The sequence below is a fragment of the Cydia amplana genome, chromosome 2 (assembly GCF_948474715.1).
Source record: "Cydia amplana chromosome 2, ilCydAmpl1.1, whole genome shotgun sequence".
NCBI classification, from domain to species: domain Eukaryota; kingdom Metazoa; phylum Arthropoda; class Insecta; order Lepidoptera; family Tortricidae; genus Cydia; species Cydia amplana.
This window is the reverse complement of record NC_086070.1, coordinates 14,126,158-14,140,348: the sequence shown is the minus strand read 5'-3', so window position 1 is coordinate 14,140,348 and position 14,191 is coordinate 14,126,158. Positions and strand designations below refer to the sequence as shown.

General features: G+C 35.5%; 1 protein-coding gene across 1 annotated transcript in view; it reads right to left on the bottom strand.

Moving 5' to 3' along the window:
* Positions 1 to 12,786, bottom strand: part of LOC134656321 (cell adhesion molecule Dscam2-like) — a 61,958-nt gene extending 49,172 nt beyond the window's left edge. The window contains exons 1-6 of the mRNA XM_063511835.1: positions 12,750 to 12,786; positions 6,042 to 6,084; positions 3,446 to 3,489; positions 1,708 to 1,793; positions 1,285 to 1,376; positions 92 to 246 (exon numbers count right to left, since the gene is read on the bottom strand). Of these exons, the coding sequence (XP_063367905.1) occupies positions 92 to 246; positions 1,285 to 1,376; positions 1,708 to 1,793; positions 3,446 to 3,489; positions 6,042 to 6,084; positions 12,750 to 12,786 (457 nt within the window). The remainder of the gene's footprint in view (positions 1 to 91; positions 247 to 1,284; positions 1,377 to 1,707; positions 1,794 to 3,445; positions 3,490 to 6,041; positions 6,085 to 12,749) is intronic.
* Between the last annotated feature and the right edge of the window lie 1,405 nt (positions 12,787 to 14,191).

The window sequence follows — 14,191 nt, the reverse complement described above, 5'->3', positions numbered from 1 at the left end:
TTATTTGTGTGCATTCCATATAATTATAATGTCATATAGTTTATTTAGTCTATTCAACTTATTAAGCTTAAAGAGAACGTGGCTTTCTTACCGTAAACGTCAATCCTGGCTGAATGACCGACACTGGATTCGCCTTCCACTGCTATGCAGGAGTACAATCCCCCATCCTCCACTCTAGACCGTGTTATATTCAAGTGTGACACCACACCGACCCCGTTGGGTGACATCATTTGGCCTATAGTGTATCTGAAATGGTTCAAACGATTCAAAATTAATTTGTATTACTAACACTTGGTTTTCTTTTGCAGAGGTTAATTGAGTTGAGTGTATAAATATAAATGAAATCCCACGGAAGCAATCAGAGTAAATAAGAAACTGATTAATTAAACAGTAAATGCGACATTTCGGTAAGGAATCAAATTCGTATCAATATTATTTATTTGCGTTATGTGCACTTAGGGTTGCCAGATGGTCGGGATTTGGCGGGATTCTCCCGATTTTTAGCATGACATGTGTTCCCGATTCCCGACAAAGTGAAAATTGTCCCGAAAAACAACTTCACGTTAAATAGTGAAAAAGGCGAAAAAATTGTAAAATCGGCATAAAGTAACATAAAATACATGTGGCAAGGGCAATAATAATATAGCCTTTATTTCTGACATTTAAGGCAAGGGAAAACTAAGAGATAATTTAGTTAGGTATACATATTTTTCTAGATTATTGATACCTAATGAGTATAACTATGATAAATGATAATATAGGCAGATAATGAGAAGATATTTTTTTTGTTTGTTCAAGATCTCAAATAATTTATAGGGACTTATATTTTTATATAAAAACGTCTATGGGCAGAGCAGCTGACGTAGTGCCAATAATGTAAAATATCGTTGTTTTTGATACAATTACTTTAATTTGAATGTTTTTTTTTTTTCCCGACTTAAATCCCAAAATCCCGAAAAATTTATATGAATTCCCTATAATAGCGCCTTTCGATCTGGCAACCCTATGTCCACTTCTCTTTTATATTGCTCGCCTTTAAATAACAAAAGTGTACAGTTCAAATGAGTTGCCACTATTATCAGAGATTTGATCGCCGTTTCTGGAGATAACTTTAAAATAAATCGAATAATTTTGCCTCCTGGTGCATGTTTCCTTCTGGGGAAAGTTTAAGCTCTGGTGTCCTAGGATAGCGGAGCCGTTAAATAGCGGCCGTCTCCATACAACATACTGCATCCATATTTAGCCGTATATGTTATGATGAAGCGAAACTATATGCATATTTACCTTTGTTCTGTGTTCGGGGATATAACGACTCCGTCTCTGTCCCATATGAACCGAGGGGGCCTCTCAGCCGTTGCTGTGCATTGTAAACTGACCTTAAAGTTAAATTTTCGAAAAAATAAATTAAAAATCAGGTTATAAGGTGCACGAATGCTTTCATACACAGTGCGTGTCTGTAGCTCTTTAGTTTTTATATAATATATTTATACGTCTCTCAGTTTACTCAATTATTGCATACACGTTGCTTTATCATAGCAAGATATCTTACAATTACTTACTACCACGGCTGGTAATAAACTATTTCAGTGTTATAAGAGGACAAATTTCAAGTACTAAAATTAAATGTTAAACTTTGATTAAACCTGTGTGTACCCCCAGCATGAACCAAATTACCCAGACGGAATTATTCCAAACGCAATTACTTACGTCGTCCCCGGGTGTCACGATCTTCTCGTTAAAATTGTGTGTTATAATAATATTGCCGGATACTAAATCTCGCCTGAAACGGGAGACTGAAATAAAAGAGAAATTATGTTCCTTTAAAATCCATACTTCCATACTAATATGCGAAAGTGTGTCTGTCTGTCTTTCTGTCTGTCTGTTACCTCTTCGCGCTTAAACCGCTGAACGGATTTAGTTTAAATATGGCATAGAGATAGTTTGAGTCCCGGAGAATGACATAGTTTTATGTCGGATGTCATCCCTAAACAGGGTGAAAATGTGGATGGAAATGAGAAAATTAACGAATTGCCTGTTAATTGATGTAAGCAATGCTCAAATTGAATGATTGCTATTACATTTTATCCAGGCGCTATAGTTAATCTAGTTGATGTTACTGATTCTACGCAGACAAAGTCGCGGGCAGAAGCTAGTAGTTTATAAATTAAGATACAGATATTTGGCGGACTAATTTTATAAAATAAATAACTTTTTAATGACTTACAAGTCAAACCCAACAACACAAATTATACGTTAAATCATTTCGATCAACACGGAAGGGATGCGGCATTCGCACTATTTCCCCTCTGCCTAGGTACAAGATCAACTGATCTAGCGCGGGTAATAAAACTAGGTAGCTGCGCTCGGATTTTTAACTAGACCGAGTCCAGACGCGCGAGTGAACACAGCAGCAGAATAAATGCCTAATTGCTCGGTTTTTTGTTTGTTGTAAAAAGAGGTCGGGGATATCAAATTTACAAAAAGAAGGTGTTACATTTCACATGTAATATTTTTTTTTACATGTCATACGTTTAATAATATTTAAACACAATTAGTATATTTTAGTCTCATGTAATTGCTGGATTTATCGATTTTGCTCGCCCAGTACGAGTACAAATTACGGATCGGTCGAGCGACAAATCCGACTTCTAATCTCTCAGAAAACAATAAAATTATTTGACGAAAATGTGTTAGTGTGCGTGTTGTGACACTTGTGATTCGTCCGTACACAAAAACAGATCGAGGTGTGCAAGATTTGTCTGTGTAGGGTGTCATTTTCTATGTATTTGTGTCGTCATTACTGATTGTATATTGTACGTAAGTGTGTGAGAAGTGCGACTGTGTGCACGTTCCCCCCCGCGAAAAATGGCAGAATGATTTGAATGTCAAGATATCGCTTGGGCCTATCCCTTCCGACCTGTCGGAAGCCCGTGTTGATCGAAGTTAAATCATTTATACTGCAGACCAATAGATGAATAACCAACGTTTATCTCTTATAATTATCCTCCCTTCTCTCGCTTTCGACAAACGGTATAATTTCTCAAACAGAAAGGTGCATATTGGCTACCAATGAGTTTCTCGGAATTAGTATGTTAGTTTTACTGGGCATTTTCCGCAAGTCGACAACCATTGTGCCTATTTTGCGTTCCTTTTTTTCTCGGAATTAATATTGACGCTCATCTTGGTTAAATAATTCAGAGCTATTATATAAAATCCTACGAGTCGCTCTAATTCAGAGTGGAAAAGCCTGTTCGCCTTCAATTGAGCCAAATAATTGAGCATGGTTGGGCAGGTAATGCTTAATATTAAAGTAGCCATTAAAATTACAAAACAAAATCAATTTGTTTCATGAAAGATACAGTAATAAATTCGTTCCTAAATAATATGGAATACCTACTAAGTAACATAATTTTCTATCAAAAAAGATCATGGAAAAGAAGCTTACCATTAATATTCCCTTTTCGTCTAGTTTTTCTGTGTGAAATGATTCTGAAACAAAATAGTAGTTGGATAGCGGAAATAGATATTTAGGGATAGGTACAGTGGGCCAAGAAAGTGGTCTACCACCCTACAGTTGAGGTTCGTTTGAACGTCATGAGACAACAAGGTCGACACACGTACGTCAACTGTACGTCATTGTCAACCTTAATAGCGATCGTTAGATCTCGCAAAAACTTTTGTCAAAACTGGTAGACCACTTTCTTGGCCCACTGTACATGTTAAAAACTAACTATGTAACGATATTCAACGAAAAAATTCCAACAATTTACCTCATAGACAAAAAAATCCTTATATGTTATTATTAAACCTCAAAATTTCACGAGAATTGGTTAAGAAATATGACCTGCAGACCAATTCCAACTTGTATTTTGACATCATAATACAGTATTGATCGACAACTAATATCGCCCTATTCGCCCGCCTCGCGCACGAGCGAAATGCACAATAACCAAATGAACTAAATGACATCATTTAGATATAAAAATGTACGTTCGAATAGGTCTCCTGGGATGAAAACTTCTCTGTTTAAGCTTGGGCAAGCCCAAGCAGGCTACAAGTATACCTAATTATTTAATTTTTATTATTCTCGTATTCGTACTTCCTGTTATTCAATCATAAACAGTGTTGGCCGAAACGTAAATGCAATTGAAAATGATGGCCATTAACCATTATAAATTGAACCTTAAACCGTAACGGACGATTACAGTTTACGGTTCAATTTATAATGGTTAATGGCCAACATTTTCAATTGCATTAACGTTTCGGCCAACACTGATCATAAATGATCAGTACATGATAAATCATAAAGGCCGTATTGACAAAGTATCATATACCTATATATACTAATAGGCACTAAACGATACAAATTTGACCAGCCCCAGATACAAGCTATCCACTTATCCGGCCGTGCGTCATGCACGTCGTCATAAATTCGCATATGGCATTAATGCCGCGGCACGAGCCCTCTGTTTCGCGGTAATATCATTAATCTATGCTAAATTTATGCGCAGTTAACTGGTGAAATGTTTGCCTGTATAATTAAATTGTTAGTTTTTCGTTTAGTCAAGGAATTTGAATAATATTGAATCAACACCGTGTTTGTTTGAGTTGACCGGCATTGTTATAAGCAAAAACAAATTATACGGTTACCTACTTATTATATTTACACATTATATATTTATCATGTTTGCCAAGTTTTTGGACCGTATAAAATGTATGTAATAGTAATAATATTTATGTTTCCTCGTGGGATTTTATATATCTTAGTACAAACCGCAAAACAAGTAAATTTTGAAGATCGAATCATACTGTAGTTATTTTTCTTATTATAATCCCAAAAAGAGGTCTATGTATAGCTTTTTTATTATTATGTTAAACTTGTTTTCCAGACTAAAGATCTCATATCCTGCAAATAAGGAACTGTTAGTTAGGATATTGTTTATCGATGAACAAGCGTTTAATTCGCCGTTCGCAACATGCAAAATCTGTTATTGCTTCGAGCCTGAACTAACGTTGGATGTGCTTTACATAACGAAATTCCTTGGAACAGACAACGCATCTTTGCAGAATCCGCCTTAGGGTAAATAGAACAACATTATCGGCAAAGCAGCAAAGTGGAAGTCAAAATCAATGCTAATCTTCGGGTAATTTAGCGTACCACATGTATAATATCGGGAACGATAATTGCTGAGTATACAATCGACTGAAATCTCTTTCAAGATTATATATTCTGTCATAATCCACAAGTATGTATAACTGTATTTTATGTATGTATCTAAGGCTGAATTTGTAGCTGTTGTACCTTTTGCTTTTGAAGTGAAACACAATGACAATGTGACATCTATCCTATCAATATGTAACATACATCATATGCCTGCAATATAGGATTAGTAGCTTTATTTGCCGAATTGATAAATACATTACTTAGCAACTCTTTCTTTTACGACATTTAGATTCTCGCGCACAAAATGTAGGCAATATTGAGCTTAGTCAACAGAACATGCTTTAGCATAATAATTATCACAGCTTTCTTGTAGTAGAATTAAGAATCTCAAATTAAGCTAACTTCGTCATGGTTCGACGAGGTTTATTAATTTTTTGCCTGAGATTCCCAAAGTGTAGTGGAAAAGTTTTTAAAGACTAAGAGTTTGGAGAAGTACTCAAAGTTCAGCCTCGAAGCGTCTTATTCAATTCTCTTATATTATTCAATGCAAGTTATCTTTTAGCGAGAAAAAACGCTACAAGTTGTTTAGAACATACTCGTATGTTAGGAAAAAAAACTTCGATTTTTTGTTGGTGCACAATCCCAATGATTAGTTTTAGTCCAAATGTTTGTTTTGTGGTTTTAGCAAAAAATACTTCAAGATCGGTGAACGAATATTTGGGCCAGCGATACATCACGGAAAAAATATTAGGGTACCTACCTAGTTGATTTGACTATATTTTTCATTTCCAATTTCCAATCTATGTATTTACTCGTATTACTAGAGAGTATCAAAGACATGTAAGATAACATATATGGACTTAAGCTTTTTACTTACCTAGTGGAATAGTTACGACGTGCCTCACTATGAAGAGGTATACCTGAGAAATAAATAATTATACATTTATAAGTTTATAACTTTATTATAAAATTTCATACTGGCGTCTCAAGACAAGGCTAAGCTCAACAATATCTAGAATAGTCAGTCTAAGTCAAGTTTACAGCAACTTAGCAATGACATAATGTGCTAAAGTAGCTCCACCATAAAGGTTTAGATAGACTGTGCGAGAACTTTGTCGCTGCAGACTTCACGCTGATTATCAATGTTTGAAACTAAAGATCGGTTTTCCTAGGATAGCGGTGCCGTCATATAGCGGCCGTCTCCATACTAAATAATACGGCTAAATATGGATGTCGTAGTATTTGTATGGAGACGGCCGCTATATGACGGCACCGCTTTCGGAGGAAACCAAAGCTTAAGCACTTAAATTTCGCGTACGATGTCTGAGCAATGAGAGAGAGGGAGGGAGAGGACTCAACGTCCACCGGGCGGTTGCATAGCGCGGTGCACGCCATCCTCATATCAATAATCTAAGGATTTCATCATTATTTACTAAAATGAGACGTAATGGCATACAATTAAGTCCCATTTTAGTAAATAATTAATACTGAAATCCTAAGACTTACGACATGAGGAAGGTGTGCACCGCGTTTAAGTCCCGTTTTAGTAAATAATAGTGAGTAAAAATCGTGAAAGTTTAAAATGTGATCTAAGGATTTCGTACGCGTAAATATTATATTTTCCCAAGAAATAATTGCATATCTACCATGTGTAATCTACTCAAAGGTTACTACATAAATAATATTTTAAAACATAATAATTGCCTCATATGTAATGTGAATAGCAGTAAGTGTAACCAAATTATTTCCACCTTGGGCGTTAAAACTTGATCCCTCACTACGCTCAGGATTCAATGTATGCTCACGCCGTAAATAGGTATGTAATTTTGCTCCCTTGTGACAACGGAAGAACAGCGCTGGCTTTGCCAGCTACATGCTGAGTTGTGACCCTTTTATGGCATTTGCTCTTTATGTTATATATACATTGTATATTTGTCAACAAGTTTTTGTCATCTGTGTTTGTCATAAATAAATGTATTTTCTTTCTTTCTTTCTTTCAAAATCTACTATTATTACTATTCACATTATGTTACTTTGTACTTATTGTTAGTTTAGTGAGGTTTATTTGAACTTCATTGCTAAATCCATAAAGAGACTAGATGACAAAATTTTAAATGGTATCAATCGATTAGGTTTCTTTTTAGGATCAAATAGGACGCAGTACATTAAAGCAATACAAAAGTCAGAAATGATAGTCAGTCGCGAAACGCTCCTAATAAAACCACAAGTGATCGTGACGTCACGGTCACTGAGAACCCGTCTTGAAGTATGGAAAACAAGAAAATTGTGATTTTTCGGTGAAATATTGCGTTTATGTATCGAATGTATCGAATGTTACCCTTACTTTATTCCTCTTTGGAAGTTGAAAAAAAACCCTTATATTTTGAAACTTTTCAGGTCCTGTATTTTTTTATCATTTCCATATACATATTACTTTAATATCTACATTTATTGTGTTAAAATGTATTGTATCTGAAAATTTCTGCTCGCTCCTATCAAGCCAATAAAACTCATCATCTAAATTAAGACACAAACAAACGCAAAAAAAAACTTTTTCAGAAACAGAACGCCGGGTAACTTCATTTCCACCCAGTTTAGTTCTAGAGCACCGCCAGAAACTCGACTAGAACGATGCACTCCAAACTTTCCCAACTCTGTGGTTCGCGTGGGCAAAGTTACTCGCTTCCGAACTGCTAATCTATATCGAAACCCACACACCGCTGCTATTCAAACCTACCAATCTCAACTTTAAACCCTTTCAGTTAAGGACGCAACGCACCGCATTATGTATCGTTGCTTCCGCGAACTGCGCGGAGATTTTGAAAAAAGTTTTCAAGCGGTGGCTGAATGGCTCGAGTCTTTAATAGGAGTGAATTAAAAAAGGTTTTTTTTTTACTTTTTACGTAACTGAAAGGGCGCTGTTTTATATTTTATGTTGATTGAATTTAAAGACTCTTTTCTGCACATTTATTAATAATTAACGGTTTTATATAAGGGTTGGTAGAAACTGCGGAAAGAGTCGTGGAATGTATGGGGCCCGAGCTGTGGATTGTATGGGGCCCAATACATTCCACGATTCTTCTCTCTCTGCACATAGCTCTTGAATGTACAGTCAGCTATTGAGAGAGGTGACCCACCCTGCAAACAAATTTCTATGCAGCATACCATTCTCTGAAGCTGACTGTACCTGGCGTAGGAGCCGGGGAAGTAAGGAGTAGGTTCACTTTATTTTCTTTAGACATATTAAAGTCCGCTTTACAGTAAGTACAGTCAGCCTCGAATGTCACTAGCAACCAGTTAGGTTTTATTTTAATAAAACAAAGTTCTAGCCCCAGAAAATAGTGATCGATTGCAAGAGCAACGAAACTACACAGTTTGCTATTACTATTCTTATTACGTTATTACTGGATCCAGGCGTCTGGATCCAGTATAATATTGTATATTTGCTAGGTAGGTAAGTCGAGCGCAATCAACGCTTTCACACACTTTTACCGGTATCGCATACCGCAACCAAACCCGCTGTATATACCTACCAAAAATGTGCATGTTATAAATTCGCCAAGTTCCTCCACGCCCGCGGCAAATAATTCACTCGGCTAGCTTTAACAGTGAATAATTCAGGAACATATCTTATCCTGGAGATAAACCACGTTCTTACCCTTAAAAGTATTTTCGGTAGCTATTATATTACACTGTTTACGCATATTATTTGTCGATGGTACGGGATAGTGTTTACATTGATATTGTCGTTTTATCTTTATGTTAAAGCAGTTTCAATTTAATGTTTAATTGCCATAATTGGCGACTGATGTGAAACTTCCTATCGAGATAAGAGAAAAAAATAATGTATTTAAATGATACCTATTGTCACTTACTATCCCCGAACGTTTAAGTGCCAACCTAAAAAAAACCGGCCAAGAGCATGTCTGGCCATGCTCAGTGTAGAGTTCCGTAGTAACCCGTCCGCCATGAACGGAGCCTATTAGTGAGTATCATGTACATATATAACAAGCAAATGAGAATACCTCCGCAGCGCTTTCTACGTGTTTTTACTACAGAAGGGAAGACTTTTTGCGATAATCCAAAAAAGCGTTAAAATAAAAACTCAAAAAAGTTTGTTGTCGGCACAATTGATTAATATCCACGCCAAATTGCGTCTTTCTAGCACTAACGATCACGGAGCAAAGCCGCAGACGGACATTCATACAGACAGGCAGACAGACGCACATGGTGAAACTATAAGCGTTCCTTAGTTGACGAAAGACCCTAAAAAGGAACAAATTACGTAAGTAGCATGACTTTATGAAGTAAGTATCGTTTATTTTCATTACGAGTATGTTAAAACTTAAAAGTAACTCAATATTAAATTATGTTTCCCGCAAAGTCTGGAGCGACAAGTCGAAGTTGCGAAGGTATTTTTTGCCAAAAAGATTTGTAAGGCGCTCTTAACTTTAAACGTAGAAAACTTGTTCCTATCGGAGTTTCACTTTATATCACGAATACATGTTGCTGCTTTAACGTGGCACACTTAGTGGTCGTAAAATAATACGCCATGTTATTAAATTTTCGTTCAGTTCGCATGTATTATTTGAAATCATCTTCAAAGTAAGTCGCTAAGTGATAGAGACCTTAATCTTTTGTTATTGTAGGTAAATGCCTATATTTATATGTAAATAAACATTTAATTAATTTCGCCGTAGTTTCAGTGACCAAACTTTTTTCAGTTTAAAACGTATTAACGACTTTTAAATTTCATTTTATGTTTGTGATTTCGTTTTTACAGAAATACACCTGCCCGGTTTATTTTATTGTTGACTGCTCAATTCAGTCAACAGTATCATATATAGTACAGTAATAGGACAGGTCCTTTAGCAAAAATCGCATTTAAAACGATTATGATGCAAACATCAAAAGCGGCGTTCAGATTTCAAATTTTAACAATGTGTTACCTATTTATTGACTTGATTATAATGTTACTCTCAGTAATTTTGCTGGCACATGTCAAATGGTGGTTATTATGAACCATGTGTCTACGACTAATGTAAAAGACTAGGTATACCGGTACCTACATACTTACAATTTATTTATTTTTTTACCTAATCCAGTTTTCGAATCTAGTCTTCTACGTAAAGTTTATTTATAATTTTCTGTTGAAAAACCGGCCTTGCAATTTCTAAAAACAAACCATTTTGTTTTTGATTTTCCCCATGCATTTCGATTTGACACACACCAGTGTGTTCTATGATAATTTAAAAAAAATATGTCGTTACTGTTCTGAACTAAGATACTCATACTCGTTTATTCGTAAAACCAATTTATAAACATACCGTAGGGTCGGGGTACTTTAGCTCCCCAAGGTTACTTAGTTCACCCATGAAAACTTATTTTATTGAATTGATAAACTATTAAAAACGGCATTATGTGATTAATATGTTTTTGTGGAAGCGTCTAGTGTCGTTTTTAAGAATATATTATTTCAGTGAATGGGTTTTCATGAGGGGTTAAAGTAACCTTGTAAGGGCTAAAGTACCCCGACCTTACGGTATTTCAAATATATCAAGATTTACGTAATATTTTGAATCAAAGAGTTTTTATCAAATAAAAATATAGAATATCATAACCACATGTGATATTCCCTAGCTTATTCCTGATTTCATTAATAAATAAACTGCACGCAAACATTTGTATATCTACCTTTAATCGGTGCGATGTCAAACTAGCTGAAATATTTTGGAAATGGTGTTCACAGTTTGTATGGGAGTGCGATTACCATGTCCTGAACGGACGAAGTCCCGGGTAAAAGCTAGAATCCAAGCTAATTCCACCGACATTGATAGGACAAAGTGGAGTAATGTTATTATAAACGTCATATTCTTCATAGAAAATTTGGTCTTTATGATTACCGTAGAGTTTCGTATCTTTGCCTGGGCTCCCTATTTTCGCCTACTTTGACAAAAGTTGCCATTAACAAAATGTTTCTAATGTAAGCCTTACATAAAACTACTAAATACAAAGTATTTTTTACGGGTGTCAACATTCTTCGAACAATCTGCGGCTAACTTCACACAGTTTACGTTCAGTGAGGTTTTTTCGCGACGCCGACCACACGTTTTTTTAAGCCAGTGTTTGAACTTCGGTTTTTAACAGTGATACAGACCAGGTAATGTTAAACTCTTTACATGATTATATACTATAACTATTTCTTTTTCATATGAAACTATTATTTAATGGCTAGCTTACGTTTAGAAGTCACAATTGGATCACATTGGTGAAGGTACTTTGCGTCCATCTTGTTGCCAAATTTCGCCTACCCCTAGGGTTGTCAAATTTGTTTTACCACATTAATAGGGTATTTGACTGTAAGTATTTCAAATAAATTATTTTACACCATGCATGAAATAAAGCATCATAAGGTTAATAGAGAAACGTAGACAGCAGTTATTTTTTAGACACAATTTATATTTTAAAACCGGTATAAAACTATAAACAATAGGTAACTTGATTGTGACGTCACATGCTAATGTTACATAATAAACCCCATAGTAGCAAAATCGTTTTGACAGTTCGAAAAAAGAAACTGATTTGACTAGTAGTCAAATACCCTATTGGTGGTGGATGGCATTACTTGTTTCCAAATTTAAATATTTTTGTACAGTCAGCAACAGAAGTTGCTCAGCGAGCCAGGTTTAAATATTAAATATTTTTGTTAAAAATTATAATTTTTTTACTTATAAACCATTACTCCCCTTTATTTGGCATGTTGGTTAATTTTTGGCAGCCCTAGCTTCGTTATAGAAAATGTATGAAACCAACTTCAGACTGTTACCAAACTTCGCCTACTACACCGTTTTTTTAAAATATGGCTAGTCTGGTGTAATTAAGGTTCATAGTATAGTAGCACATTCCAAATAGATACGACTTAACATGTGTTAGTCACAGAAAAGTGTATTATTAGCGGTAAAGCATGCCGTAGGCGAAGATTGGGAAAAATACCCAAACATCGCCTATTGCCTTTGAGGCCATTTTTTACCAACTTAACCAATGAAATTCAAAGTTTCAATTGTGAATACTGATAGTTAGGAACACTAAAAAACGTTTTTTCGCCTTAACGGATTAAAATGCTTTCAAATTTGAGAGATTTTTTAGGAAAAGTGTCAAAACCCAGGTGAAGATAGGAAACTCTACGGTACCATCCACAATTTGTCATTTCAAAGTCCGTCTCAATGTCCGTCTCTTGGTCCGACTCAAGTTAAGTATCTACCGACGTGTATCGGCTTGAGGTATACGGAGCTATAGACGTTCAAATTCTATTTTTATGTTCTTTAAATTTAATCTTGTAATAGATAAAAAGGACGCGTTCAATTAAAAGTTTCAAGAATTACAACAATTAAGATAAAATTATATATCAACGAGGTCGCAGGCAGAAGCTAGTTCAAATAAAAATACACCTACGCATAAATTTAGTAGACAAAAAGACAACGAAACTAAATAAACTAAACAGGGTAATCAGATTCTGCACCGAGCGAGTTAGAACGTTGCTATAAAAAACGGTATAAGTATATATTATGTAAATTAACTATCTTACCGTTATTCCGGTACACCAGGATCTTTGCCGCATCCATTTCGTCCCCGAGAGACGTTGCTTTAGGGCTGAAAAAATATCCATACGAAAATGATATTTTATAACTCATGTAGGTAAGGAAAAATAATGATGCACATGGTAAAATAATGGTACAATGGGACTTACGAATATGATTTAATTTATTTTTCATTCTAAGGTAAAACATTCTAAATTCGTACCTATTGCTAAGTATTGAAATACCTACGTAAGTATTTTTTTATGAATATTACAAATACGATTATTTTGTAGGGTTTGTGAAATACGATTACTCGTGCGTCACAGTCACACTCTCGTGTAAATGTTTGAAATGTTAATGCTATTTAATTATAATGGCACGAACAGAATTGTACAATCATTGCGTTGCACTATGATAATACGAGTATCGTGATTATAAATTAAATAAAGATGTAATTAAAAAACGTGTTTTATTTAGAGTTGGATCAAGCGAATTCTGCACAGTGTGAAAATGTCATCATTATTGTCAACAAGACTGAAACAAGACATTGATGACACTTCCTCACTTTTTTCTGTCAAATTACTACGTCTCATAATAATTCCCGTGACGGACAGGTAGACAACAAGGCGTCTTATAATTTCTTTTTTCTACCGGTGATACCGGTGTCTGTCACAGTCAACACGGAACACTAAAAAGATTGTGATTTAATTTTTCAATAAACCTTTTTGGTTAAATGATTATTATCAATGAAAATAAAGCCGTATATTTTACGATGCCCCGATAACCGTTTGAAGCTATCAAGAAAGCTTAACGTCGGACGTTGAAATAAAAAAGCTCTTATCAGCTGTTTCAGGAATGGACGCTTTTATTGCTTTTAAACTTTTATGTCAACGATTTTACCTTTTTGGGAGAGTTTCAGACTGCAAGGTTTAACACGTACCAGTTGGAGAGTCTTTATTTTGTGAACATGATGACAAAAATGAAGCCTGATTTTAATTAGATAGAAATATACAAAATAAATTTATACTCCTGTCTGACGGGGGCAATTTTGGGTATGACGTTAAATTGTACGAGGGCAAATGAGAGTTGTTCTATATAGTCTATACTTATGTCGCTTTTACCATCCCCCAGTTACCATCGACTAAAATTACGTCACCCACTTTGTAAATTGGCTAAGGCTCTAGAATCCGGACTCACAATCTTAACGAAAAATGGACTTCTGACTGGTAGTCAAAGACAGACCGATCTGTCAGTAGCCTTATCTCACCCGGTGTGAAAGTGAAGGGGTGCAGCCTTCCGCGACATGAATGGTGCAAGCTGAACAGAATGCGGACACGGTTCGGCCGTACCACACATTTAAAGATCTTTGTGGATGGATTGACTCGCCCAGATGCGCTTGTGGCGCCGAATCGCATACTGTCCAACACATAGTACAGGAGTGCCCTCTCAG